The sequence below is a fragment of the Pavona decussata genome, unplaced genomic scaffold (assembly GCF_977016875.1).
Source record: "Pavona decussata unplaced genomic scaffold, jaPavDecu1.1 SCAFFOLD_114, whole genome shotgun sequence".
NCBI classification, from domain to species: Eukaryota; Metazoa; Cnidaria; class Anthozoa; order Scleractinia; family Agariciidae; genus Pavona; species Pavona decussata.
This window is the reverse complement of record NW_028145528.1, coordinates 2,752,501-2,776,764: the sequence shown is the minus strand read 5'-3', so window position 1 is coordinate 2,776,764 and position 24,264 is coordinate 2,752,501. Positions and strand designations below refer to the sequence as shown.

The window sequence follows — 24,264 nt, the reverse complement described above, 5'->3', positions numbered from 1 at the left end:
TTCGATCCTGAAAACGAAACCTTTTTGTTTGATATAATGACAGGATCAAGAAACAAATTTTTCTCTAACAATAATTTCATTGTTACAGCTAATTCAAGTGAAAAGGTTTCGGAAAAGATGGAAATCCTCAGACGTGTCCCTCTTTTTCCATCCAACTGTAATGACCGGGAGATTCCTGCATGCGATTAGTCTTATTCGGGGATGCGTAAACGCTACTAAAAATCCCCCATACGAGGTTTAAGAGTTACTGGCACAGAAAATACCTAAATAAAAAATCAGGTGTCATTAAAACTGTACGGATACACCCTCCTAAATGTACCTAAAAAGAGAAATGTAGAGGCTATTTCGTTCATCATAATTCTGTACTACGGCGGGAGCCCATTACCCTCCTGACTACGTTCAATCGAACGCGACCTCAAAGTGCTGAGTAACAGTAGAGAAATAGGGAAGAAAGGGAGCACGGTTTTTTAAGGTTGACATGTTTGAACCCTGTGCACATCATGTTTGAAAGATTTTAACTTCAGTTTAGCTGCGTGAAATGATGTCGTAAAGCCGATGACCTGTCGATTAGAACCTTAAACCTTCCTTCATCGGCAAATGCTCGCTTCAAAGATATGAAGGTTTCTGATTGAAACGTTTCCTCTTGACAAGTGACTAATGACTCCAATCTTCCTTTTACGGGGGTTGGCCGGTTGCATATGTTTTGAAAAACCTTGTTACTACAGATAATATTTTTCCATACAAAATCTTGCGTCACTCTGTTTTTTCGTCAAGTTCTTGAACTTAGAGTTTACTCTGTGTAGTTTTTTTCGCATTTTTTATTTTGGTATATATTCACACGTTCATCTGTCGCGTGGTTATCTATTGAACAGAATAAAGTTTATTTTTCACTAATTTACAAAAGTACTGCACGCTACGCGCGAGTTTAAAATAAGTACCAGTATCCGTAGATCCAGTGTCTTTACAAATACGACAAGGATCCCTCTTTCATTTCTATATATTGCGTACTTTGGGGTTTAGCACCTTATTCACCAAGAATAAAACTGAACAAACCGTTTCACAGTTTCTGACGCCATGTTGATTGTGGTGGTGGTGGTGGGGTGGGGGGGGGGGGGTGGACAAACCCGGAATATGTGTATAACCCCGCTCGAAATTGACCTTCAAAATTTAATATTACATCCGCACCCTATCGCAAATTAGGTAAAGGGATACGTTTCTGAGGAAACAGTGGTGCGGCTTAGGTGGAGGATAGGGCATCAGAGAGCGCCCCATATCGCGCGCCTTCTGTTTCATGGAAGAATACTTGCTCTATATTTCTGTTCATTTTGTTGTTTCACGTGAATTCTCAGTTCTTTCCTTCGTTCTGCAGTGCTTTTTATCTTGTCTATTCTCGTCTGTCGATCCATTTCACGTTGTTTCATCTGTTCGTCTCTTTCATGCTCCATTCTCCTTTCGCTCACTAATCTATCATGGTGAGAATCCACTCTTCGCTGTTCACGATCCTTGTACGCATTCTGAAAACAAAAGAAAATGAAGATTGTTTTCATTTATCTTCCCGACATTGGCGTATCGAACTGTATTTCGTTAACAAAAATTGAATATTAGTAAAATACCAAGTCCGAAAACGTTTGAAAGTAAAAGTAACAAATGGCTGTGTTTAAAATGTGAAAAACGTTTATGTGGATCGAGTGTAAAGCGCATAAAATTATAAGGGTTTGAGTTGTAAATGTAATCTTTTATCCACGGAGCATCTTGCAGCTCCCAGGAACTCCTTCAATACGAGTCCGTACGTTCCAGGTCGAATTGGAATGAGGATTGGTTTTGAGGAGAAGGAAAAATCGGAGTAAGGGAGAAAAGCCTCTCGGAGCAAAAACGAGAACCAATAATGAACTTAACACAAATATGATACCGGTAGCGTCAATGGAACCCAGGCCACATTAGTGGGAGGAGAGTGCTTACGTCACAGTAGTACACCCCTGCTCCACTTGACATTAACTTTTGGAATATTCACAGTAACGTCATTTCGCCAATCTCTCAGTGAAACTCTAAAAGCGGTTGGCTGCATTTTGAACACAACCTGGAATAACCTAATCAGTCAATTATCTCACGCTTGAACAAAAAGAAAAAAAAAAGGAAAGAAAGCCGGATAGAACGAAATCGTCCCTAAAGCAACGCTAGCCACACACAGCTTTTGCATTAGCGCTCATAAGTTTTGTTTTTGCGTATACAAAGTTGAAGGATTTCTTTCGTTACTTACCAGTCTTTGCGACTCGTATTCCTGTGCGGCTCGCTCATAACTGTTCTCCATTTCTTCGTGTTGTGTTCTCCGTTCTTTCATGGTTTCTATCCTCGAGTGTTTCCATGTCTCGGCCTTTTCTTGTCTCTCTCGTTCCTTTTGGCAAACCTTTTCAGTTGCTTGTCTTTTACCCTCCATTCTGTCGCTTTCTTGGCGTGTTTTCTCGGCCGACTGTTCGACAAGTTGCCGATTTCGATCATCAACCATTTTTCTACAAACAGCGAAACATGATTTTTTCATTGCGGTCGTTGGGCATTGCACTCAACAATCTTACAATCAGTGCACCTTGAACACTTCATCGTTAGTTTTCTCATTCACTTTGGGGGGGGGGGGGGGTTCTCCTAGAACTGCACTGGTACGTTTATTACAAGAAAGACCTTGGCGGCAAAAAAAAAAAAAAATAATAATAATAATAATTACAGACTGGTGTGATGAGAAATTGTCCTACGGGCTTTGGCAACAAAAATGTTGGTGAGAACAAAAAATCTGAAAAAAATTCATCGAGAGATCTCAGGCTTCCTTCTTGTTAGACCTGAGGGTAATCAGTGACAAAGGGGTAGGGGTGGGATGGGAAACCACCTGGTTGGGGTGCTTTCCATTTGTAACATGTAGCTTCGGTTGGAAATGCCAGAAACTTGCCGAGTCAGAAGGTAAGGCTTTGCCATTGGGCAAACAACCTCGTTTTCAGTTGCAAACTTGCAATCTCATTGGTAGATAAAATAGCTCACGTGATGTAAGGGACATTTCGTGCAAATGAGCTGTAATATCCGTGACAGAAATGAAAAACTCGTGCACCCCTGAAGTTCGTTCGGTTATTCCTGAAAATTTAGGTCTGATTTGCTCGTTTCATTTGTATTTCAACTGGATGAACCGAACCTTACGGTTGAATGAAAAGCGCGCCAAGTCCACTTAAAGTAAGTCTCGCTCCCTCAATACGAAGCAAGCACATTGCTCTCGGAATATAACTTACCTATGGTAGTCTTGTCTCGCCTGTTCTTTCTGCCGTTTTTCCGCAGAATCTCTGGCTATTTTCGCGTGATATCTCTCGTTTGCATCTCTTTTTGTTTCCAGTCGTTTCTTCTCTTTCCTGTTTTTCTCAATGTCGCCATGACCCAGGCCATCCTCCCAATTGGAAGACCGCTGGACTTTAGTACCGGCGTGCTCAGGTTGCCAGTTACCATCTGAACCAGTGTTGAATTTGTTGTCTTGAAAATTGGAAATGAATTCAAACGTTAGAGGATGGTTAGTGTAAACTAAAGGAGTAGTGGTTTGGGAAAACGATACCAACACAAGAATCACAGTGTCAGGTGAGAGGTCAGAGGGGACACCTCTCTTTTTAAGGACGGTGCCTACTATTGTTACTGCGCATACGTTCTGCGCATCGCGAGATACTCGGGTTTCCTATGGGTGGTGCATACTAATACAGGAATATTTCTGCGCGGTTTAAAGCTTTACGGAGAAGGCAGAACTTAGCAAATGCTTTTGGTATTTTCTTTTCGGATTCCAATAGGCCTTGCTAAGATCTGCTTTTCCCGCAAAGTCATAAACCACACAACAATACTTCGGTATTAGTAGGCACCGTCCAGGGATCTTTCTTTTAGCTGAAATTGAACTCCAAAATGGTCAACTCCCAGAGAAGGAGTGTTCATCAACGTTGTTGATAGGGTGAAATGTTCTGGACAGATTTTGAAAACCCCTCTCAAATCTTGGGCCAAAATATGTGACCTAATTCCAGGCCTTTAAAAAGCTTGCCTACTTTACATTGCCTACACATTTTCTATAGGGGAATGATACCAAAAATTATGCAACTGGAAATACTATTTTTAAGACCAGAAGGTTAATATCCCTAAAACGGAAAATTGTAAACAGTATTCGGACAAAACAACTCACATACCATTCCTTTTAGGATTAAGTATATAATTTAACACTTTCAGATAACTTGTTTTGGGGAGTGCCCCCCCCCCCCTCCTTCTGCAAATACTACTGTGGACCTTGTAGTACTGGCTATAAATGCTTAAGGAGGGGTCTACTAGCTTGCACTGCATGCAGTACCTGTTGCTGGTGGGAACGGTACTCCTTTAGATGACTGGTATTCATGATGTCTGAGTTGTGGCGGTCCAGACCTTGCTGCTGTGTGACTAGAGTTGTTCCACTGGTGATGTGGGTGCCACTCTCCATCTTGGAATTTTTTATCTGGAAGTAATGTCAACAGTACCCCAAATTAATAACTGAATTTTATACACAGTTAGGAGCTTCGTATATTAACTGTAAGTGCCAAAGGTACAAATTAAGCTGAGGGCACCAAGTGCATATTCTACAGGGGTCTGGTGGCATGCTCCCCAACAAATTTTGAAAAACTGAGACTGCATTTTGTGTATTTTGGAGACAAATGTAGACAAAGTAAGAATATTCTATGAATATTTCTTGGCAAGCAAATCCACCACTTTGCCCGAACTGATGTCTGCTTGGTAGTGAAATATGTGTATTAGGGCAAATGAAGAAAGCCTCCCTTAAATGTCCCATGTTAGCTAGCTCTGCTGTGGATGTGCATACCTGGTCCTGGTGATTTTGATCAGCAAAAATTACCTAAATTGCAGGTAATTGCAACAGATACTTGGGTATCAGCTATAAACTTCAATGTCTACATTACCTGTGCCTGGTGGAAAAGGAACCCCTGCTACACTCTGATACTCCTGATGTATTGGTCGCTGATATTTATCATTCCTCGCTTCTGCAGGCTTAGCCAGTGCTGTTTCTCGGAATCTTGGTGGTCGTGGAGGGACACCAGAGCTCCACCATCGCCAACGTTTCTTGACCTCTGGTTTTCCACCAGCTTTTGAAAGTGGTGTCCCAACTGGTATCACTGGATCCATGTATTTTTTAAAATCTGTCATTTAATTATAAAGTCATTAAGGGGAGATACCTTTTAAGTTTTAGTAAACAGTTGTACAGTTGCCAGCTAATGGCATCGGATTCCGACATCTAATAATAACTAGAAGAAAAGTGCTACATTCCAGGTATACAGGGTAGACTGGATTGGAACATCTCAATCTACATGTATCCTAGGTACAAATATAAGTATTCTCAAGCCCTGAGTTCTGCTGCAATCATTATTCACTCACGTGGCAGCATTAATAAAATTATACAATCATGTACAGTAGGTTCCCCAATATTACATATATCTACCTGCATGCAGGTTGATGACATTTAGCTGTCCTAGCATACATAATTATTTCAAATTTTAATTTTTGACTTTACTCTACATGTACATATGCTGTGTTTTAAATTTTTTCTTTGGTTTAAAATTTTTCAAACCAGTTTAATTTTATTTCACTTTGTACAGTATTCATTACCATAACCCAAGACAAAGGGAAATAAAATCAAACTGGTTTGAAAAGTTTTAACCCCTAAAAAAGTTTGAAAGTTAGAACAACTAATTGACAATATGATGTCAACACTTACCCAAGTCCTCAGTTCCAACACAAACGTCAAATGTTTCAGGTTCATTTTCATCAATCGTTTCATCTAATTCTTCAGCATTGGTATCTGACAAATTTTCGTCAGCCCCTTCTTCCTCATTGAACTGCACTCTCTCAAGCAAATGTCTGTTTCGTTCAAGCTGTGATCTTATCTTGTCGCTGAGAGCTTCTTTGGAATCATGCTTGGGTGTGGTCTGTTTCGGCTGCCTTGGTGGGCTGAATGGTCGCTGCCAAGTCGTGTGAAGTGGAGGAGGTCTTCCTTGGTAAGGTGGAGTCGATGTGTCAGCAGCCAGACGGATTTTTCTTCTCTGGGACTCTGGTAGATGAAGCTCAGTTACAATACGATCAAATACAGCTAGTGGGATTCTTACTGCCACTCCTGGCGGCAGCTGCTCTGTCTGTCCATTGTAAAATGCTACAAGAAGATCACCACCTTTTTCATAACCTGTTAATGATTTGAAGAGTAAAAATACAGCTAAGCTCCTTAATAAAAAAAACTCATGTAAAATAACAGCTGCTGTTATAGGGGTGGGGGGGGAGTGACACTTCAGTGCACTCAGTTGGCTTCCTTTTAGCGTTTTGTTTGCTGAGTTTGTTTACGTTTCATGACTCATGAAATCCAAAATTATGGTTTGTGATTGTTGCCAGATACCCTCCCCCCCCCCTTCATTAGACCATGTAATTTTCCTGTCTGATTAAACGATTTTTTGTTAACCAAACAAGGCCCCAGCTGGTCAGAATCTGACTGGTTAGCAAATCTTCTTAATCTGGAATTCAAGGCATTTGCTACAATGCATAGTCAAATGTTGCCATGGTGTGGACTTCACCTCCAACAACAGCAAGATAGAATACCTTTGGGCTGGATATCCCGGCGGTCAACTCCATCAAGGACAGTTCCAGGTCCATAACGCCCATCGTTCTGCCATGGAGCAAGTACTTTGTCTCCAATGCACACATGATGTCTTATGGCATCTTTGTAAGCGATCATGTCAAACAGTGCTACCTCCTGTAGGTGTGGCTTGCGAAGGGCAGGGCACTGGTCAAACTCAACTACAAATGTACTGTTTTCTCCCTAAAAAAACAAAGAAGGTAAAAAGAAGGATTTCAAGGTTGACTAGCAACAGAGAGGAGTACATGTAGTACTTTCTTCATTGCAAGGCATTCTTTATTGTCACTGGGAATAGTTGCATTAATAATAGCATACAATTTGGATCCACACCTTACATGGAGCATCTGAACCAAAATACAAAATTGGCAGTAGGGGCTGTAAATATTTCAGAAAGTTAAAGATTTTCAGTCCTCCTAGCCCAATCTCCTGACCCCACCCTTAGTTGTGCCACTGATAATAATTATTGCACAGTCAGAAACAGGGTCCAAAGGAGTTTAGATTAGGGAACTTTTAGGTGATATTATTTTTATGATGCCACAAGACAATTTGATTTTCACTGCTCACAGCTGGGAATATACATCTACACTGTAGTTGTCTGAATTTTTCTCCATTCCCTACATGTAGTTGTACCATTATATTAAGTTAGTTATCAACTTAAACAGTTGATTTACGCTGATATACCTGTTTCTTGACAACTGCCATGTAAAATAGACCATCAGAATCTTTACGCGCCAACACCTTCATTCCTTTCATCACGCTGGCTGCTACCGGCACATTACTCTTGACACTGGACTTTTCACCATCTTTGGCTGACAACCCACGCGATGCCAACACAGCGTCTGCATACTGCAAGACTTTTGACGTACCCCTTTCATCATTATACTTACTCCATGAAACATAAGGAATGGGCACAGATCCATGGGGCGCCTTAAGGAGGGTGACAGGAGTCTCGGGATCGTATATACTCGGGACTCTTTCATAAACCCTCGGGACAAATCCTGAGGCGGGGGGTGCAGATGTTGGACGTTCTAGGGTAGTAGCGTTATTGGTACTAAACACCGTCGTGAGGTTCGGTGATAAGAATTCGCCGTCGTAATGACGCATAAATTCCGTTTTTTGGTTGAATACTGGTGTCACTTTCTGAATCCTGCCATAAAGCGTAAGACTAATAGTGTGAAAAGAACCCTTAGTGATTTTAGCCAGTTGTTCGAGGAATTCCTTAGCCGCGGGATCAGAGTGCGTTCCCGTGAGATATACGGCGTGTATGGGTCTCCCTTTATGAAGGCGACGGACGTTTTCCACAATAACCGCTGGAGTTTGATCGGGTAAGCCATCGGTAACCAAATAAATAGCATCCATTCCGTCATCTTCGTACGCTTCAATCAAAGCTTCCATGGTATTTGTTGATGTTCCGCATCTCAGTTTGTGTATCCAGTCACTCGCAATACTGACCGTACGAGGAGTGCAGGCGACCAATCTGTCAGCCCATTTGTTCACTTCTTCGTTGAATTCGATGATGTTGAACATGGTATCTCTGCCGGAAATCGCGCGCGCGAACAGTATCTCGAGTAAATGTTCTTTGACAACATCCAGGCTATGATACATGGAGCCCGAAGTGTCGAGTAGGAAAACGACGTTCTTTTCGTAAACATTTCCAAAGATTGTTGGCCTTCCACGAAGTGGAGCGACTTGCTCTCCATAAGAAGGACTCACCATATTGTAATCGAACGTTTGATCAAGGTAATTACATTGAAATACAGGTAGCAGTTAATAACTGGATCGAAGTTTAGCGCGTGCCGAACTTGTTTTGTTGCCATGCAATCGCCAGGGCGCAAACGGGTAACCGCTGACATGAATGCGTGACAAAAGTCCATTTCACCGGGAGGTACTGAGTAATGTAAAACTTGTCCACCAAGAACCAGAAAAATTATTTTTTTTAACTGAATTGAATTTCTACTTAGAAAATTAAGAAATGGATTGAAAATTTAAGCAACAAAGTATTTAACCCTTTTGAAGATTTTTATACAAATATTCATTCTTTTCTAATTACTCACCCCTCCCTACAAAGTAAGTCGCTTCAGAAACGGCGCGCGTCGTTGGCGCGTACCAACCAACAACTTCATTCAACAACAACGGAAAACTTTGCTCGCTGAACCAACAAGCGATTTTGGATACGATGCCCTTAAAGGTTAGTAATTTAACTTAAATGTTAATGTTATACTGCAATACTCAAATAAAAGACTTGCAAGCTGTTATGTTCAACCGTCGACGCACGAACCAAGATCGACGATCTTAGCCGCAATGCATCCATAAGCCCACACGAAATTTCACAGTGAGGAAGCTTTATGACACTCTTTTCATTTTGTAACGTTCTTCTCGTGGCTTTTAGGATGACGATAGTTGGTTGCATTGTACTTTATGTCGTTCAGGAAGACAGGGGGTGACAACGCTTAACAAGGCTTTGTTAAGGAAGGTAGAATGGCCGGATCATACCAACACTTCATTTCACTCCATGCAGGTACTGTATGCAGGAAAATACATGTATATTATCTAGCTAACAAAGCAAGATAGTAACAGGACACTTTCCACGTCACTGATCTCGGCAGTATGCAGGACATGCGTCAAATTAAGCTGGGTGTCTAAAAAATTCAGACCTCGAAAACTCAGACCTCAGACCCTAGAAAACTTAGACCCATCTGGGTGTCTCGAAAACTCAGACCATAGAAAACTCAGACCCCCTGGATGTCTCAACACACCTCGCGTTCGAAAACAATCACATTTTGGATAAACTTGGCTTATACTCATAAAGAAACCAAGAATCGATGCCAATGTTGAGTATCATTTTCTTGATCAGTGCAGATATCTACCCCTGCGAGCTGTATTTCTTTTCTCGGCAGATTTTACGAACAGTAAACAAGTCGGCTTGCAGCATCACGTAGTGTAAACCTGTTCTATTTTTGGGTCTGCATTTTCGAGACACCCAGGGGGTCTGAGTTTTCTAGGGTCCGAGTTTTCGAGATATCCTGGGGGTCTGAGTTTTCTATGGCCTGAGTTTTCAAGACACCCAGAGGGTCTGAGTTTTCTAGGTCTGGGTTTTCTAGACACCCAAATTAAGCTTGCACATCTGTGATAGGTTGGTACTTACACTTACATGTATGCAACAGTGCCCATCTCCCCACCCCCAACCCCTAGACATTATGATTTTTTGAAAACAAACTGGCAAATGTCCCATGTAGCAGGGACAAACAAGCTGTTCAAATGCCCCACCGTACAGCTCAAAAAATAAGTTTATTTATTTTTTGTTTTTTTAAAGTTGATTCAGGCAAAATTAAGTCTCAAATAAGTGTTCTCATTATTGTTCCAGTGACCACTTGTTCTGTAGATCTACGATCTGATTTTGCCCTCCTAAGACTTGAGTAATTATTACAAGGCTTTCCCTATTCCCAACCCAGAACAATCCCATGACCACACAAATTCACTGTTAAATAGGGTACTGACTGCTGTGCAGGTAAAGGGCTAGAGACAGTCCAGCATTTATTAAACAATTATTTGCCTGCTGTCCCTCAATAAAAAACCCCTGTCTCTAAAGGAGGAAACCTGATCCTTCCCGAATGCAGTGTCATGTATTACTAACAATCCTGAGGGAGTAGTGTTGTAACCTTAATGCTTTATACATATTAATAAAAATTTTGAACGTCACTCGACAGAAGAAAGTTTAAAGCGGCCTTCACACGGCAAACTAAAGTTGGCAAACTCGTGTTGGCAAACTTCAAAAAGTTGGCAAACTCGTGCCTTCACACGTCAAACTCGCGTCAAATCACAACACGCTAAATTTGCAACATGGCCGACGTAGTGCAGTGGCACTCACGAAGAGTTGCCGCTTCTGTCTTGGTCCTATGGTATGTTAATCACTGAAGAAGAAACAGAAAGTGGTGGAAAAATAGAATAGAAATCCCACCCTTGGAGCGTACAGCACGCTCTTCCAAGAGCTTTGCGCCTTTTAACCCCAGTTTCTCTGCTAGTTCTTCCATTTTCGTCCCACAGATCTGGACAGTTTTGAACTTCCTCGATGAATTGAAAAGTTGCATGTTCTTCACGTCCGTCCGCCATTTTGTGAAGTGTTATGCAAATTACGTGAATAGAGCGCGTGTTTTGATTGGTTGACAGTCACCGACTGTTTTTGTGCCGTTCACACACATCAACTTGAGTTTGCCAACACGAGTTTGCTGTGTTAAGGCCGCTTAAAAAAAAAATTTGAACGTTAAGGAAAGAGCGACAGCATGGTCAGTCTAGAGTGGCTTTACTCAGTAAATCCTGCTCATTTATCCTTGTGGCATTGTCATGGTAACCGTCAAAAGTAGGTGAACTGTGAAAACAACAATTTGCTGCTATTCTGTGAACCGCAGCAAATTACAATTTATAATCGTTGCCAATGAATGTATCATTGAAAGGAAGTGAGAGTGCTATGAGGTGTAAAATGATGACGCTGTCAAATGCCCAACCCCTGGGATGGGCAATGTGAAAAAAATGGCCCAGGAGGGGGATAGGCACAGCTTGAATTTACTGAATGATGCATAACAGGTCACCAGCATGAGTCTCCGTTTAGCTCAATGACCATCCTGCAGATACGCAGGAGAACCACAGAAACTGTGACTGTTTGTAGTTTCATTTAATATAAGGAAATTTGGGGGATACAGAAATGCTTAACATGAATTATATCAGGAATATTTAAATTTTTAGTTCAAAGTAAAAGTAAACTTATGTCACCTGGCATGTACTGTTAATGTCATCCTTTTGGATCAAAATGGTAAAAATCAGTAATTTGAAGGGTTCTTTGTAGCCGACTTAACTGTAGTAATACTAAATAGGAGAAAACCAAGGGAGAAAAGACCATATTTCAGACCAATCCAGTGCTCACTGAACCCATTGTTACAAAGAAATTCCCATTGCTGTCAATTTTCAAACCACACATGAGGTTCAACGTTTCTCCTCATACCTTTCAAATCAAAATGCATCCAAAAGTTTCTGTATGTATTGAGAAATCTAGACTGAAGTTGAATTCCCCAACAATCCATGGTGATTGTTTAATAATTATTATACAGTACCGGACAGAAGAAACCTAACCATGCTAACATCGAAAGCTGCACTGAACGTGTTCTTAAAGCGTTCTGTTTTGCGTAACTTCTCTAAGCTTTGCCTAAGCGTTCCCCAAGCATTCCCTTAGCATTCCTTTTTGCGTTCCCTAAGCGTTCCAGCACGCGTTCCCTGTTATGTTTCTTCTGTCCGGTACTGTAAGATCAGTAAAATAGTATTTGGCCATGTGTTATCTGAGTATTAGTGAAAGACACTGCTATTGTTGACTGGTAACTGGAAGCAGTGAGTTGTCATCTCCCATGTGCTGTGTTGTATGTGAATGCCTGAACTTTTAATCTTAAAAACTTGACATCAGTTCTTTTGTGTTTGTTGCTGGTTGTCACCTTGCCTCAGGGTCTCTCTCTCTCTCTACATGTAGTTCTCCCCCCCCCCCCCCCCACAAAAATAATAACAAATAACAAATAAAATCCTTATAAGTAAAGGTTTAGATATACATAGCAATAAAAGATGATAAAAACGAAGAGCGTTTCGGTGTCATGTTGATAATGATATCATGACGACACCGAAACGTTGTTCTTTTTTATTGTTTATCTTCACTTGCCTAACAAATAAAATAAAATGAAATGAACAATATTTCCAAATTCCAATTTTATCTGAGTGGATAATAAACTGCATACATGAAAATCACCTGCACACATGCAATCATACCATCCTTATGATGCCTGATCTCATGTTAACACTGTATTGTGCTTCCTATGTAAGAGTCATGATTTTATCATGATTGTAGAATGTCTTGAGCTGATTTGTTTACTGGTATGTTAACTTCTTGAGTCAAAGTAACTAACTCCCTCACAACATGCCAGTTTCATATGCCATTTCCTGTACAGGGCTTCCTGAATGGTAACTACTCCGGACGGTAAAAATTTCAAGTGTTTTAATAATTGCTAAATAAAATGTGTCTCACATTTATGAAAAATGCTATAAAGCAGTTTTTTGGCTGTTGTCTGTAGGAGCCTAAAGTACACACCACAATAGAGGATGCATTTGACACGGTGCTGCAATACATGAATGTTACAAGTCGGCAGTGTAAGGTAAGCTACTGTAAACACTTGATGAGGTGCAGTTGTCTTGCCCCTCCTGACCACTTTGGTGCTTGAGACTAACTTTTTAGAATGTAGCTCTGTAGCTCAGTGGCTTGTAACAGGTCTGTTAACTACATGTTGCCAAAACAAAATGTTCCCCAGCCAGACGTTTCATTAATTTGTTTTATGAAATGGGGTGCCTTGAGCTTGGACCGTTTTCATTTTAGGTGTAATAATAATATTCTTAAGAAACAATCTCCCAAGTCTTGTAAACACAACTTCCTCCATCATTTTATTTTCAGTTTTTCTACAATCTCAACCTATTTAGATTAGTTTCGTTTTTTCTAACTCAACAAGCCTTTACACTTGCATCTCAGTAACTGTGAATGACAAGTCAAGAGAGCGAAGGACTAAGATATTTACCTCTTTCACCATACACTACATGTATATCAGACTAAAAATAGAACTTTTACATATTTCCAAAATTGTATCACCAGTAATCTTAACACATTTTTGTTTTGCAACTTTTAAAACATTTTTAGAACATCTGTATTTTGCAATAGATTTAGTCCCCTTTGAAAGACCAAGTACGCACAACTTAACACAGCACTGCAGTTTGAAATACAAATGTTATGTACATTATAACTGGATGTCTTTTTGAATACAAAATATATTTTTGACTTAAATTACGATATTAGTTTTGTTAAGCGAACTTACATAGCTTAGTAGAAACAGTTCATTTGAGTTATGGCACTCATTCAACAATTTGAATTTGAAGCCCAAAAAGGCATTTATGAGTCTTGCCCAAAACCCTTGAATTAATACCATCATTCCCAATCCCTTGGGAATGAATTTTGATATGGATCTATATTTTGAAACTCAGGGTGGAGAATTGCTAAATTGAGCCAGGGAATAATTACTGGTATTTCCCAACCTTCCTCCCCTACACTTAACCCTGAATTGGGGTTCTTTATATAAGACAGACCTTTTCATTCACTTTCATCTGGCTTCATGTTTGACAGAATTGTTTGTGTTTTGGTAAGACTTTAAGGTTAGGGGACACCTTGTGATGTGTACATATCATACAGTTCTTGCATCCCATATTAAGCATGCATTCCTGGACATATCTCCATTTATGTTATTGACAACAACACATTGCAGTCTTCTAAAAATAAACCAAGAGTTAGAGATTTTGCTGCCTTTAGGCAGTGATTTGCCACTTACAATGTAGTTCAAGAAAATTAAATCATTGTGCAGTTTGGTCAAGTAGGGATTGATGCAAATGCATGAAAGGATTTGAGCCTACAATCATCCCATTTGCCTACATGCAGTTTGTTTCCAGACTTGTGTTCAGCGCCAATGAAAACTACAGAACTCTTTTCATTTCCCCAGCGTTATTTCAGCTGCAGATCGAAAGAGGAATGTAATTCCCAGGATGCGCATCACTGCAACAGATTCCATCAGCCAGATTATAACTTAGCTACTCGAAGACACCCAGTAAGTAGTTTTATTATTTTGAACGTTCTTCTTGCATTAGTCTTAAAAACTACAAGAAGTCCCTTTTAACTCGCAAATGCGTCCATACGCAATGAACGAGTTATCGATATGTGGGGGAAATGCCACACGGTCACTGGTCGTAAACTTTCAAATGTCGTTGTTCTGCGGCATTTTGTAATAAGTTACGCGTTTTGTAATAACGATTGCGGCATTTTGCAATAATGTGCGCATTGTGCAATATAGGTACAGCATTTTGTTATAAATCCAACCTACGAATTTCGATTTCAACCTGGGATTCTTTGCAGAAGGGCAAGGGGAGCATTATGTGTGCTTGCCTAGAGGTACAGGAGAATGCCGCTGAAACCTGTTTCAATGAAATGCAAGAGAACCAGGAAGTATGGAGTGAAGCAGAAAACGAGACGGAGAAAGCCGACAAAAATAATGACAAAAGAGAAAACAAAACGAATGGTGGAACCAGCAGAGAGGACCAAACAGTAAAAGAGGGCGTTTCCCATGGCATATACGAGAATCAGTATGAGAATGATAATCAGAAAAGAAGAAGCAAAGAGAAATGTTTATTTGACCACCTTCCGAACGAAATAATTGCCATGATTTTTGAAACAGCTCTACGATCTTGCAGCAACTCCAGCAACCCCAGTGATGCTTGCATCCTTTTTCAGCGACTTGGGGATATGTGCTCTAGATTCAAGGAGCTCAATCTTGCCGGCTTCTAAGTTGCTCATAGTATGAGTTTGAGGGGCTTTTTTGCGCCAAAGCTATATGTACATAGATTTTGTACTGAGTACCCCTTATGTTCTTTTTTGTAACTAAGGCTTGAAAATGTGTTCGTTAGAAGTGAAAATTCGTTGAGTTCATGAGTCCAGGGACAACCTGGCTGTGGTGAAATTCAATCTGACCTTTGAACTTCCTCTTCAAGCTTCAGAGAATGGAAGACGTCCAAGTAGAAGTAGCGCCTGGCAGTTACGCTGTTTCCGCTGGCCGATATGGCGCGCCTAGGCAGCACACCCATATTGTACGTTTGGAGCCTGGACAGACAGTGGATCTCGGGTTCTCTTTGTAAAGTAATTGTACATTGTACATGTACCATTGATTTTGCCGTCTGTTTACTGGGCGATAAAGACCAATGACACTGACTTGTAACAAAAGAATGAAAAAATAGTAACTTAGTTTAAAAGGTTTTTTGATGATTGACCGTTGTAATAATAGAAATAATAATTGTATTTTTAAATTATGATAGCTTGTAATTTTAGTTTTAATTAAGGTGATGTGACGCTGGACGATTTTTAACGCAACATTGTTGCCTTTAAAGATTTCAACACATTGTTTTTGTTTTCGACTTGTTTTTACCCTGCTTCACCCTGCTAGCAGAGTTAATTTTTGTTTCGACCTTTTCTAGATAAGTTAGGAAAGATTAAGGCGACTCTGCCAACGGCTTAGTCAGGCCAGTTTCCTACTGGACATACCGGTTTTACCCAGGCGCGCATGCGTATTCTCGAGTTTTGATGACTCGACTTATCCACTGTTTTCAAAACCACGCAACATGTTGCCGTGACAAAATGTTGCGTTAAAAGTTGTCCGCTCGCTGTTGCGTTAACAATCATCGTTAAAAGTTGTCTCGTGTCACATTACTTTCAGTGTGTATTCATATGGTGAAAAGACAGTAAAGAAGCGTTATAGCTCGAACGAACACACGAAATTTTCGATTATGAAACGACTGCCCACAGTTTCAGAACCTTATTTTCCACCCTTTAAAAAGTACACAGCAAAAAGTCTCTTCACTTCACAGATAGGTTTGAACTAATTTGTTTTCCTTGGATTAGTTTTAAGTAATGTAATTTGCAATGGAGTATTTTCACCTTGTAAAACGTATTCATTTAGTGTAAGATCGAGAAATATTTTGTACATTTAGTTTTATGCGAGAAGAAATAAAATTTGTAGTGATTCATCGAAATTAACACTTATAATGTTGATCTAAAGCAATCGTTTGAGGCGCGCGTTGCGCACGGTAGAATCTTGCAAATTGTGCTGGCAAATAAAAGTGAGACTGTATGAACACAAGCTGGTATAAATATAGTAGTATTCTCACAAACGCCTCAATCTCCAGTTTAGTCAAGCATATACTCCCTTTCCCGGGGGTAACTCCCCTATACGAGCTATACGTGTATCGGCGGCGTCGAAACACATGCCCCAGTTGTTCAAAGATCGGATAATTTTATTTAATGGACAGGTCGCTACGCAACAGATAAAAAGCGTGAAGGAATTTCCCTATAGCCCTACAATTTGCGAATAGAGTAGAAGCGTACGTCTAATTTAAGTATGGGATTGTGAGAAAAACTTGCTAAAAGCCGTGGCTTGGAGTACTTTTGCACCGCTGGATAGCGACTTATCCACTGGATAAAGTTATCCGCTCTTTGAACAACTGGGGTATGGTCTTTAAACTGTTTTGGTCTGAAATAGGATAAAGATTTTAACCATTTTGGTCCGAAAACGGGTATGGAGTCTATATGGATCAAGTCGGAAAATGGGTATGAATTTTAGAAGCCAGGTCTGAAATAGAAAGTTACACATTTTGCTCTGAAATAGGGTTAGGGTAATCTCGTACCCTGATCTTCTCACTGTTCTTGTGAGAGCATCTGGCAAAATAGTTCACGTAACTCAGATTGGAGAACGTGATCGATTTTACCAGATGTTTTCTCCGCAAACAAACATCTGGGTACCCCGAGGGGGGGGGGGGGGAACAAATACAAAGACCGATTTTCAATAAGTGTCAAAAGTAACTTGGCTTTTCCTTTGGTTTTGCTTTGCTACGTTCTTTGATTGCAGGGTAACAAAACTCGCCCCATTGTCTCATCCAAGACAGCAGTAAAACGAAAACCAATATTTAATGACTTGCTTGCAAACGTTTTCCGCGCTTGACGCAATTTACTTGTATTGGTTTTAATAGTTTCCGATTGGTTCATTGCGTTATATAATAAATAAATAAGATATTTTAACAGGGAGCCCACGTCACAAAATGTGGTTTTCAGTGAGGCCCTGCATAAATCTAACGTAAGAATACAAAAAGATTACAAATATAGCTATCTAAAAAATGAAAAGTAAAAAGGATAAGATCGATAAAAAAAGTCTACATGTTTCTAATAAGACGTCTAAAAACTAAAAAATTGGAAATGTTCCTAATGCCGTCTGGGAGAGTGTTCCAGTCATCTACCGCATGACAAATAAAACGATGCTGTCCCCATGAGCGCTTTGATTGTGGTTTACAGATGTTATTACTAAAACGAGTGTTATAATCATGGATGTCTTTAAAATGATTAAAATTAAAATTCCAATCAATCAAACCATTCAAGGACTTAAAAACTAAAAATAAGCGATGAGATCTTCGCCTTTTTTCCAATGTATCCCAACCCAGTAGATCAAGGGCTTCTGTTGCTGATGAATGTTTTGGCATATTTAAAATTAATTTAGCTGCTTTATTCTGGAGTAATTGGATCTTGTTCATCAGTGTGGTGTTGGACTTGTCCCCCCAAGTTACATCAGCATAATCAAGGATTGGCAGCACCATGGCTTTTACAAAGAGTTCCCTTGTATCTCTTGGCAGGAGATGTTTTATTCTCTGTAGAACGCCAAGCCTCTGAGACACTTTGTTCTTGATGTAATCCACGTGATCAGTCCAAGACAGATTCTCATTGATAATTACGCCCAGATACTTGTAGGAATTGACTCTGTCTAACTCCTTCTCCTTGATCGTTGTTTGTGCGTGTTGTGATTCATTAGAGCAATATCTTTCACAACAATCAATTCACAACTCCCTTATTTCCGTGTTCCCGTAGTACCTTTGGAAGAGAAGAGTTGATTGTGTTGCTGTTTCACGGTCAGTGTTTGTTCCTTTTATTGTTTATTCGCCCCCCAGATGTTCACTTGCAGCTCGACTCCCCTCTCCCCACAATGAAATTTAAAAATTTATAACGTGCAAGTATCTATACAGATATAATACATAGGACCTACTTTGCGCCCATTTGTGTTTAGCCCCCGCTCCCTTTCGTCTTCCCCATAATAATTATACTAAAAATGGTTAATTGTTAACTAGTGTACATGACAGAGGGCAGTATTATAGTTCATAAGATACACGTTGGGGAAGAAGTTAAGGAAAACTAGAAATGTCATGATTCGTGTAATTAAACCTTGTGCACTCTTCATGCGTGACTCGTGATTTTTCAGCGTCCACCAACTGAAAAAAATGTTTAAACTAACAGAACTTCAACACGCTTTTGTCTCGTGAAATCGGGAGTTTGCCAACTTTTTGGATTTCGCCAAAACAAGTTTCGCATGCTTGTGAAAGCGCAGTTTGACTTATTACGCAGACGTCACACTTGAAGTCACACATTTCAAACAAATCCAATGTAATAATTATTGCCTTGACAACAACGTGTTTGTCACGCAAGACTTGCGACAGCAGTCGTGTGTGAGCCGTCACCTCAAACGGCAGAAACAGCTAACCTTTGTGCGCCGTAATTCTTGTCTCATATGGTCCAAGAAGAGTAACAAGGCAGCTACCCGCTTCCTGGTCAATAGGTAAGTATACGTTTTTGGGTGTAAGGTAAAAATTATCCCACTTCCAGATTCCGCTAATATTGCTTAGTTTTTGAATACAAATTTTGAAAGGCTCAATTGTAAACAACACTGAGAAAACCGTCCAAGAATTGATAAAAAGGCTTATTTTATTGTCATGTTTGGACATTAGAAGTGATCAGTTCTATATTTCGTAGATTTCAAATAGTAAAATTTATATAATGTCTGCGTATTAAATGTATCAATGAACTCTTGCACGCAGAGAACCTCCGGTTTGGCCGGAATCACAGACATAATTGAAGAAGTATAACGATGAAGCTCATTATTTTGGCCTTATTTGTACGAGGCATTTACATTTCTCTGAAAGCTTTCCTGTCTCCAAGAAACTGCTTTGAATCATTTTATTTATATGCTCTGATTTGACGTTTTTGAAAGTTAATCCGCGGATCCATGGTTATGTAAATAACATCTGCCAATCAAACTGTATTGTTCTCAAGAATTAAAGTTCATTGTGTTCTTTGTTTATGAAGTGTTGTATTCTCGTTCGCCCGCATTCTATTGTAATGCCTGTGACACTTATTCATTCACCGCAGAAAATTTCAATTTAATGGCCAGTGGAGAATCTGACAGACCTTCAACGGCACTGAGCCGATTCTACCTCTTGTTGTGCAAATATTTCAGATTTCTGAAGCGAAAGTCGATGATCATTTCATCATGACCCTTACAGTTAAAAAACAAAACTGAAATAACATTTTTAGGCTCTCTATCGAAGTCTAAGCTGTTGGTAGTACTTTTCTGTGGTACGTTTTATTTTTCCAAGTAGAAAATTTTAGAATTAAAACTCGTTTAAAGTTGAAATCGCCACGGCTGGCATCAGCTGTGGAGACAAACAGGTCTTGTGGGTTTTCATTCAAGAAAAAAATAAACAAACATTGATTCTTTTTAAATCACTAAAAAGACTGAGCATTGAAAAGGTATTTATTTTTCTCTGTCGGTTGGCCTTTTGTCTTTCAGGTAATGGCCAAAATTGTGGCAAAAAGCAAGTCGACGGCATCTTTGAGAAATTACAAAGTCGCCAACGAAGAGAATGAATCAACGTTTATACAGGCAAAAGGGAGCGGTGGTTTGCTGATGGAAAATACTTCAAAACACGGCACGTTGCAAACGAACGCTTTCCAAAAGAAACGAAAATTAGAGCTGTTTATAGAATGTACCGACCTTGTACAACTCGATAAGTTTTCCAAAAGCGATCCAATGTGTGTGTTGTACGTGAAAAGGCTTGGCCAGTGGATGGAATATGGAAGAACGGAGTCTATACCAAACTGCTTACATCCAAAGGTACGTTCATGTATTCAGACGTAGCAAGTCCATTCTACCGACATTTTCATGTGCTTATTTTAATTAATTGAGATCAGCTACACCTATTTCATAAGACATTACTGCACCAGTATAAACTATAAGATCGACAAGAGGTTTAAATACTTTATCGGGCGTCTAAAGTGAAGTGGCTTCATTTTTGCGAATTTGGTGAATGTTGTATAAGGTCTTATATTAAGAGATTTTACTTCGGCTTCACCGCGTTACATTTTCATGTATATTTTAGTCGCGATAAAAAGAATTCGTCCCACGATCTTAATTTATGGCATTATTTTTATCTTTCACAGTGATATTACTGAAACGGAGTAATAATTCTTATTTCACTGGGTGAGAAATGAATTCGCCAATGAATTTTTGCTTTGACTGTAATAAATATATATATAAAAAAAAAGAATGACGATTATCTCCCTTTTAAAGGCAACTGTTTAGACGAAACGATTCTAGTTTAATATAACAATGTTGCGTTAAAAAAATTGTTACTGTCGTTACACAGCTCACCGACGAATTGTAACAAAGCAGTTTGTTACCGCAACATATTGAAAGTTTTTATTTGTCTTCCAATGCTTTTCCCGGCAACAAAATGGCGCGTTAGTCTGAAATCGGCCGCACTCCACGTTACGCGGTCAGGAACTAGCTAGCGGGGTCGTTTAAAAAGCCCAGTAAATGTGTACTGTCCAATTTTAAATACCTATTAAATTTGTCTGTTCTACGTCTCTGTGGGGAGGAAATCGTTTGAAGCGGCCGGTTATGTAAACGTTAAATGCGTGTTGTCTTTTTAAATAACTATTTAAAATTGTGTGTTCTAAGTCCCTCCAAGCGCCAGTTTACTGTAATTTATGCGTATACGTGTACGAATCCTTAGATATTTTATTTTGTGCAGTGGATTTTTTTTCTGATAAGAAGCGCCTTTTTTTACATGAGAAATTTAAGGAGCCGAGCGAGATTAAGGTAAATCTGCCTTACTCTTAATTTAGCCTTTTTTTTTTTAAATTGAAGTTTTACACCTGTCGATCACAATGCTAGATTACAATAAATAGAAAATGTTTTTGGACTGTTTGGTTTTCCCCGGTTTTAAAATCAAACTCGTGGCGATATTGGTACTTTTGTCTATTATAAACGAGAATGTTTGAAAACGTGTAAGCACTCGATGTAAAAAGCAATTGCTTGGAAGTGTTCACGAGCGATGCGATTGATAAAGATATTCGCGACATTAATAATAATGAATAATAGATATTTCGAATTGCGTTTGTGGCAAACGGCAAACGTGGGATTCACATCTATGTTTTGTTAAAAAGATGAGTACATAGATGAGAACAGTGCAAAATAATTCTGGCCTTTGATAGTAACGCTAAACTGTGAGAAACTGAAAACAGCGAGCGGCAAACTCAAGAGTTAACATAATCACCTGGTCCTGTCTCCCGTTTGCCGTGAACGTAATTTTAAAATTCTCTAATGTGTGCTTGCTAACAGTAATTAAAGCAGTTACTGTCCTGAATAATACTTCATAATTTTTCTAGTTTTAATTAATAACTATAAGCTGACATGTCGGGGTTAATTTTCCGTGAATATTGCTTCGATTTCCTTTCATTTTACATCCCTAATGACTTTATGGTCGGCTATTTGCTTTTGTTACATTTGCAAAACAATGATTCTCACCTCTACGAACTTCATTCTAAAAAAGCCCTGTTTATGAAGGGTATTTAGCGGCAATTCAGTTTCAAGTTCAGGTCGTTTATTCTGATTGCAACAAAACATCGCTGTTAATTTAAATTGCACTTCTTAGGTGTTTCTCCACCTCAGTGAATTAATTAATGGTTTTAGGGTTCGTTCAAATTGAGGGTCATTTCAGCTATTCACTCTCGTACTCCCCCCCCCCCCCCCCCCACCCAAAAAAAAAAAAGCCGCCAAAGAAAGGCCAGGCTTTTGTTGTGCCAATTATGACGACGTTACTATAACGACTTGAGGTACTTTTGAAACATAGTCAGTCGATACATGAAGATGGGATCTTGCAAATTATGCCTAAATGAAAACAATAGGATGAATTAGGCCATGGTTACACACGGTGGGCCAAAGAAATTTCCCCGAAAAATGCCGGATAAAAAATATGGCCTTGCCACAGCTGATCTCCACTTCTTGTTACAAATTTACTATTTTCCTTAACGTCAAGGCCAAACTGTTTCCATCACAGGGCCAATGGACCTCTAATCAATAGCTATAACGCCAGCAAATCTGGGAGGAGAAGCGAAAATAAAAGCGACACAACTTTTTTTTCACTTTCTCTCTCAAAATTTTAAATTGTTCGGTATGCCCGAAATAAACGTTTGGGGAAACAGCCCTTATTGAAAGAAACGGGCTTACATTTTTTACTGACTGCAAGGCGCGTTGTATACGCAATATACCTTAACGTTGACGTGACGTCATTTGTTGCTTGAGAATACCTTTGAGACTGAATGGGTTAATAACAGTTCAGTAAACTCCAAGTTTGTTTTAGAAGGGCTCTCTGTAACTCGATCATGGTTTAGAGGTTTTCGTCAAAAGAAGGTGCAGTGAGTTGAATGACTGAGGTGAAGAAAATATGCACATATCTACCTACTACTTATGTCCTTGAGTACTTTAGATTGCGCCAACCAGAGGCCTAGGAAGAGGCCTAGTAAAGAATGCCGAGGGGCATTGGGAAGTAGCTATCCCATCCCACCTTTCCTTCAGGCCCCTAAGTCGCTTTCTGACGACGTTAAATCAGATGTAGTCTCCATAACTTTGAGTTCCCCCAGGGGAGACGATGGTTGAATAGAATGAAGGAGAACAACTGGCAAGGTTTTAAAGTATGAAATGTGGACGTTTCGGTTATTGCTACAACCTTCTTCAGCTTGATAATGTTAATGTAAACGGCATTCAGGATGTTGTATCAATAAAATTAAAATTAAAAATAAGCTGAAGAAGCTGAAGAAGGTTGTAACAACAACCGAAACGTCCACATTTTATATTTTAAAGTCAGTGTCAACATTTTATAGAAACTGGCAAGGTCTTCAGTTTCTTGATCGCTCAAGACGCTTGGGCCACAATCAAGTAGATCACTATCTTAATGTTTCCAAACTATACAAAATAATACGTTTTGTGGTCAATCAAAATGACAGTAGAAATAGATCACGTGTCCCTTTATGGCTTCAGAAGGAAAGCATCTAATCTTTTTTCTTGTTTTTTTTTTTTTTAAAGTTTATAGAAACGTTCATCATTGAAGCAAACACTACCGTGTACCCGAGACTTCGCTTTTCCGTTTTCGATCTGGCTAACTTCACCTCAAAGGACCTCCGTAAACACGACTTTATCGGCTCCCTAGAAATCGAACTGGAAACTCTGTTAGAATCGGACAATGGATCCTTAATAAGAACATTGCGGTTCCCAGGGGATGTCAAATCACGTGGTTATATTCATGTTTACGTGGAAGATGTAAAGGATAACCGGAGCAATGTAAGACTTCATTTTGCAGCCACAAATCTGACGAAGAAAGGACTCTTAGGAAAATGCGATGCATTTTTTGAAGTGAATCGTCTGCTTTCTAAGCCTGGTCATTTTCACCCGGTTTATAGATCTGAAGTGGTCACAAGAACAGCTTCACCGAAGTAAGTTCATCTCAACTTAGCTGTCGCATTGTACGATATTACTGCGGGTTTACGTTTTTGCTGGTTTTTGCCAATTTTTTTTTTAAAGAGTTCAGGAAGCTGTTTTCATCTGTTTGAATGGCGTTCATCTTCGTAAAATTAGCTGAATTTTTTTATTTATAAACGGTTCTTTTGCAATTACAGAAGCTGTTTGTTGCGATATTTTTGAAAGCTTTTGCAATGACGGAAAGGCAAAAATCCTACGTCGAGTTGTATGCAAATTAGCCTCAACCGGACTTTACTGCGCATGTACCTCAGCTGACATAGTCCCTTTAAGATCCACAAAAAAAAAAAAAACAGA

At 39.5% G+C, this 24,264-nt stretch overlaps 3 protein-coding genes across 5 annotated transcripts in view; 2 read left to right on the top strand and 1 right to left on the bottom strand.

The window, feature by feature from the left end:
• Positions 1 to 1,148: 1,148 nt before the first annotated feature.
• On the bottom strand, positions 1,149 to 8,479 carry LOC146470200 (uncharacterized). The gene is made up of 8 exons (XM_085122245.1): positions 7,346 to 8,479; positions 6,628 to 6,847; positions 5,759 to 6,220; positions 4,947 to 5,183; positions 4,349 to 4,489; positions 3,267 to 3,501; positions 2,258 to 2,507; positions 1,149 to 1,514 (listed from the first exon to the last, which is right to left on the bottom strand). Exons 1-8 carry the CDS (start codon positions 8,378 to 8,380, stop codon positions 1,290 to 1,292), a joined length of 2,805 nt encoding a protein of 934 aa, XP_084978371.1. The 5' UTR covers positions 8,381 to 8,479; the 3' UTR covers positions 1,149 to 1,289.
• A 257-nt stretch (positions 8,480 to 8,736) lies between these two features.
• LOC146470199 (A-kinase-interacting protein 1-like) lies at positions 8,737 to 16,309 on the top strand. Its single transcript, XM_085122328.1, has 5 exons — positions 8,737 to 8,852; positions 9,054 to 9,182; positions 12,769 to 12,849; positions 14,233 to 14,337; positions 15,275 to 16,309. The coding sequence occupies exons 1-5, from the start codon at positions 8,841 to 8,843 to the stop codon at positions 15,416 to 15,418; spliced, it is 471 nt and encodes a 156-aa protein (XP_084978454.1). The 5' UTR covers positions 8,737 to 8,840; the 3' UTR covers positions 15,419 to 16,309.
• Positions 16,310 to 18,136: 1,827 nt separating this feature from the next.
• The window catches only part of LOC146470198 (copine-1-like), a 15,501-nt gene continuing 9,373 nt past the window's right edge, over positions 18,137 to 24,264 (top strand). Inside the window, exons 1-3 of one of the 3 annotated variants that reach the window (XM_085122272.1) lie at positions 18,137 to 18,229; positions 19,942 to 20,265; positions 23,518 to 23,924. In XM_085122272.1, the coding sequence (XP_084978398.1) occupies positions 19,945 to 20,265; positions 23,518 to 23,924 (728 nt within the window). In that variant the 5' untranslated portion in view covers positions 18,137 to 18,229; positions 19,942 to 19,944. Of the gene's footprint in view, positions 18,230 to 18,668; positions 18,931 to 19,494; positions 19,728 to 19,941; positions 20,266 to 23,517; positions 23,925 to 24,264 lie in introns of those variants that run through there. The other 2 variants (XM_085122271.1, XM_085122273.1) reach the window with 2 other exon arrangements.

What these genes read in the sequence shown, in the direction of transcription:
- LOC146470200 (XM_085122245.1), bottom strand. Translation starts at nt 8,380, where the DNA reads ATGGTGAGTCCTTCTTATGGAGAGCAAGTCGCTCCACTTCGTGGAAGG. An exon ending in CCGGGATATCCAGCCCAAAG is followed by an intron (nt 6,221 to 6,627) that starts GTATTCTATCTT and finishes AATCATTAACAG; the next exon opens with GTTATGAAAAAGGTGGTGAT. An exon ending in TGTTGGAACTGAGGACTTGG is followed by an intron (nt 5,184 to 5,758) that starts GTAAGTGTTGAC and finishes ATTAAATGACAG; the next exon opens with ATTTTAAAAAATACATGGAT.
- LOC146470199 (XM_085122328.1), top strand. An exon ending in CTTCATTTCACTCCATGCAG is followed by an intron (nt 9,183 to 12,768) that starts GTACTGTATGCA and finishes TGTTGTCTGTAG; the next exon opens with GAGCCTAAAGTACACACCAC. An exon ending in TAGCTACTCGAAGACACCCA is followed by an intron (nt 14,338 to 15,274) that starts GTAAGTAGTTTT and finishes TTCCTCTTCAAG; the next exon opens with CTTCAGAGAATGGAAGACGT.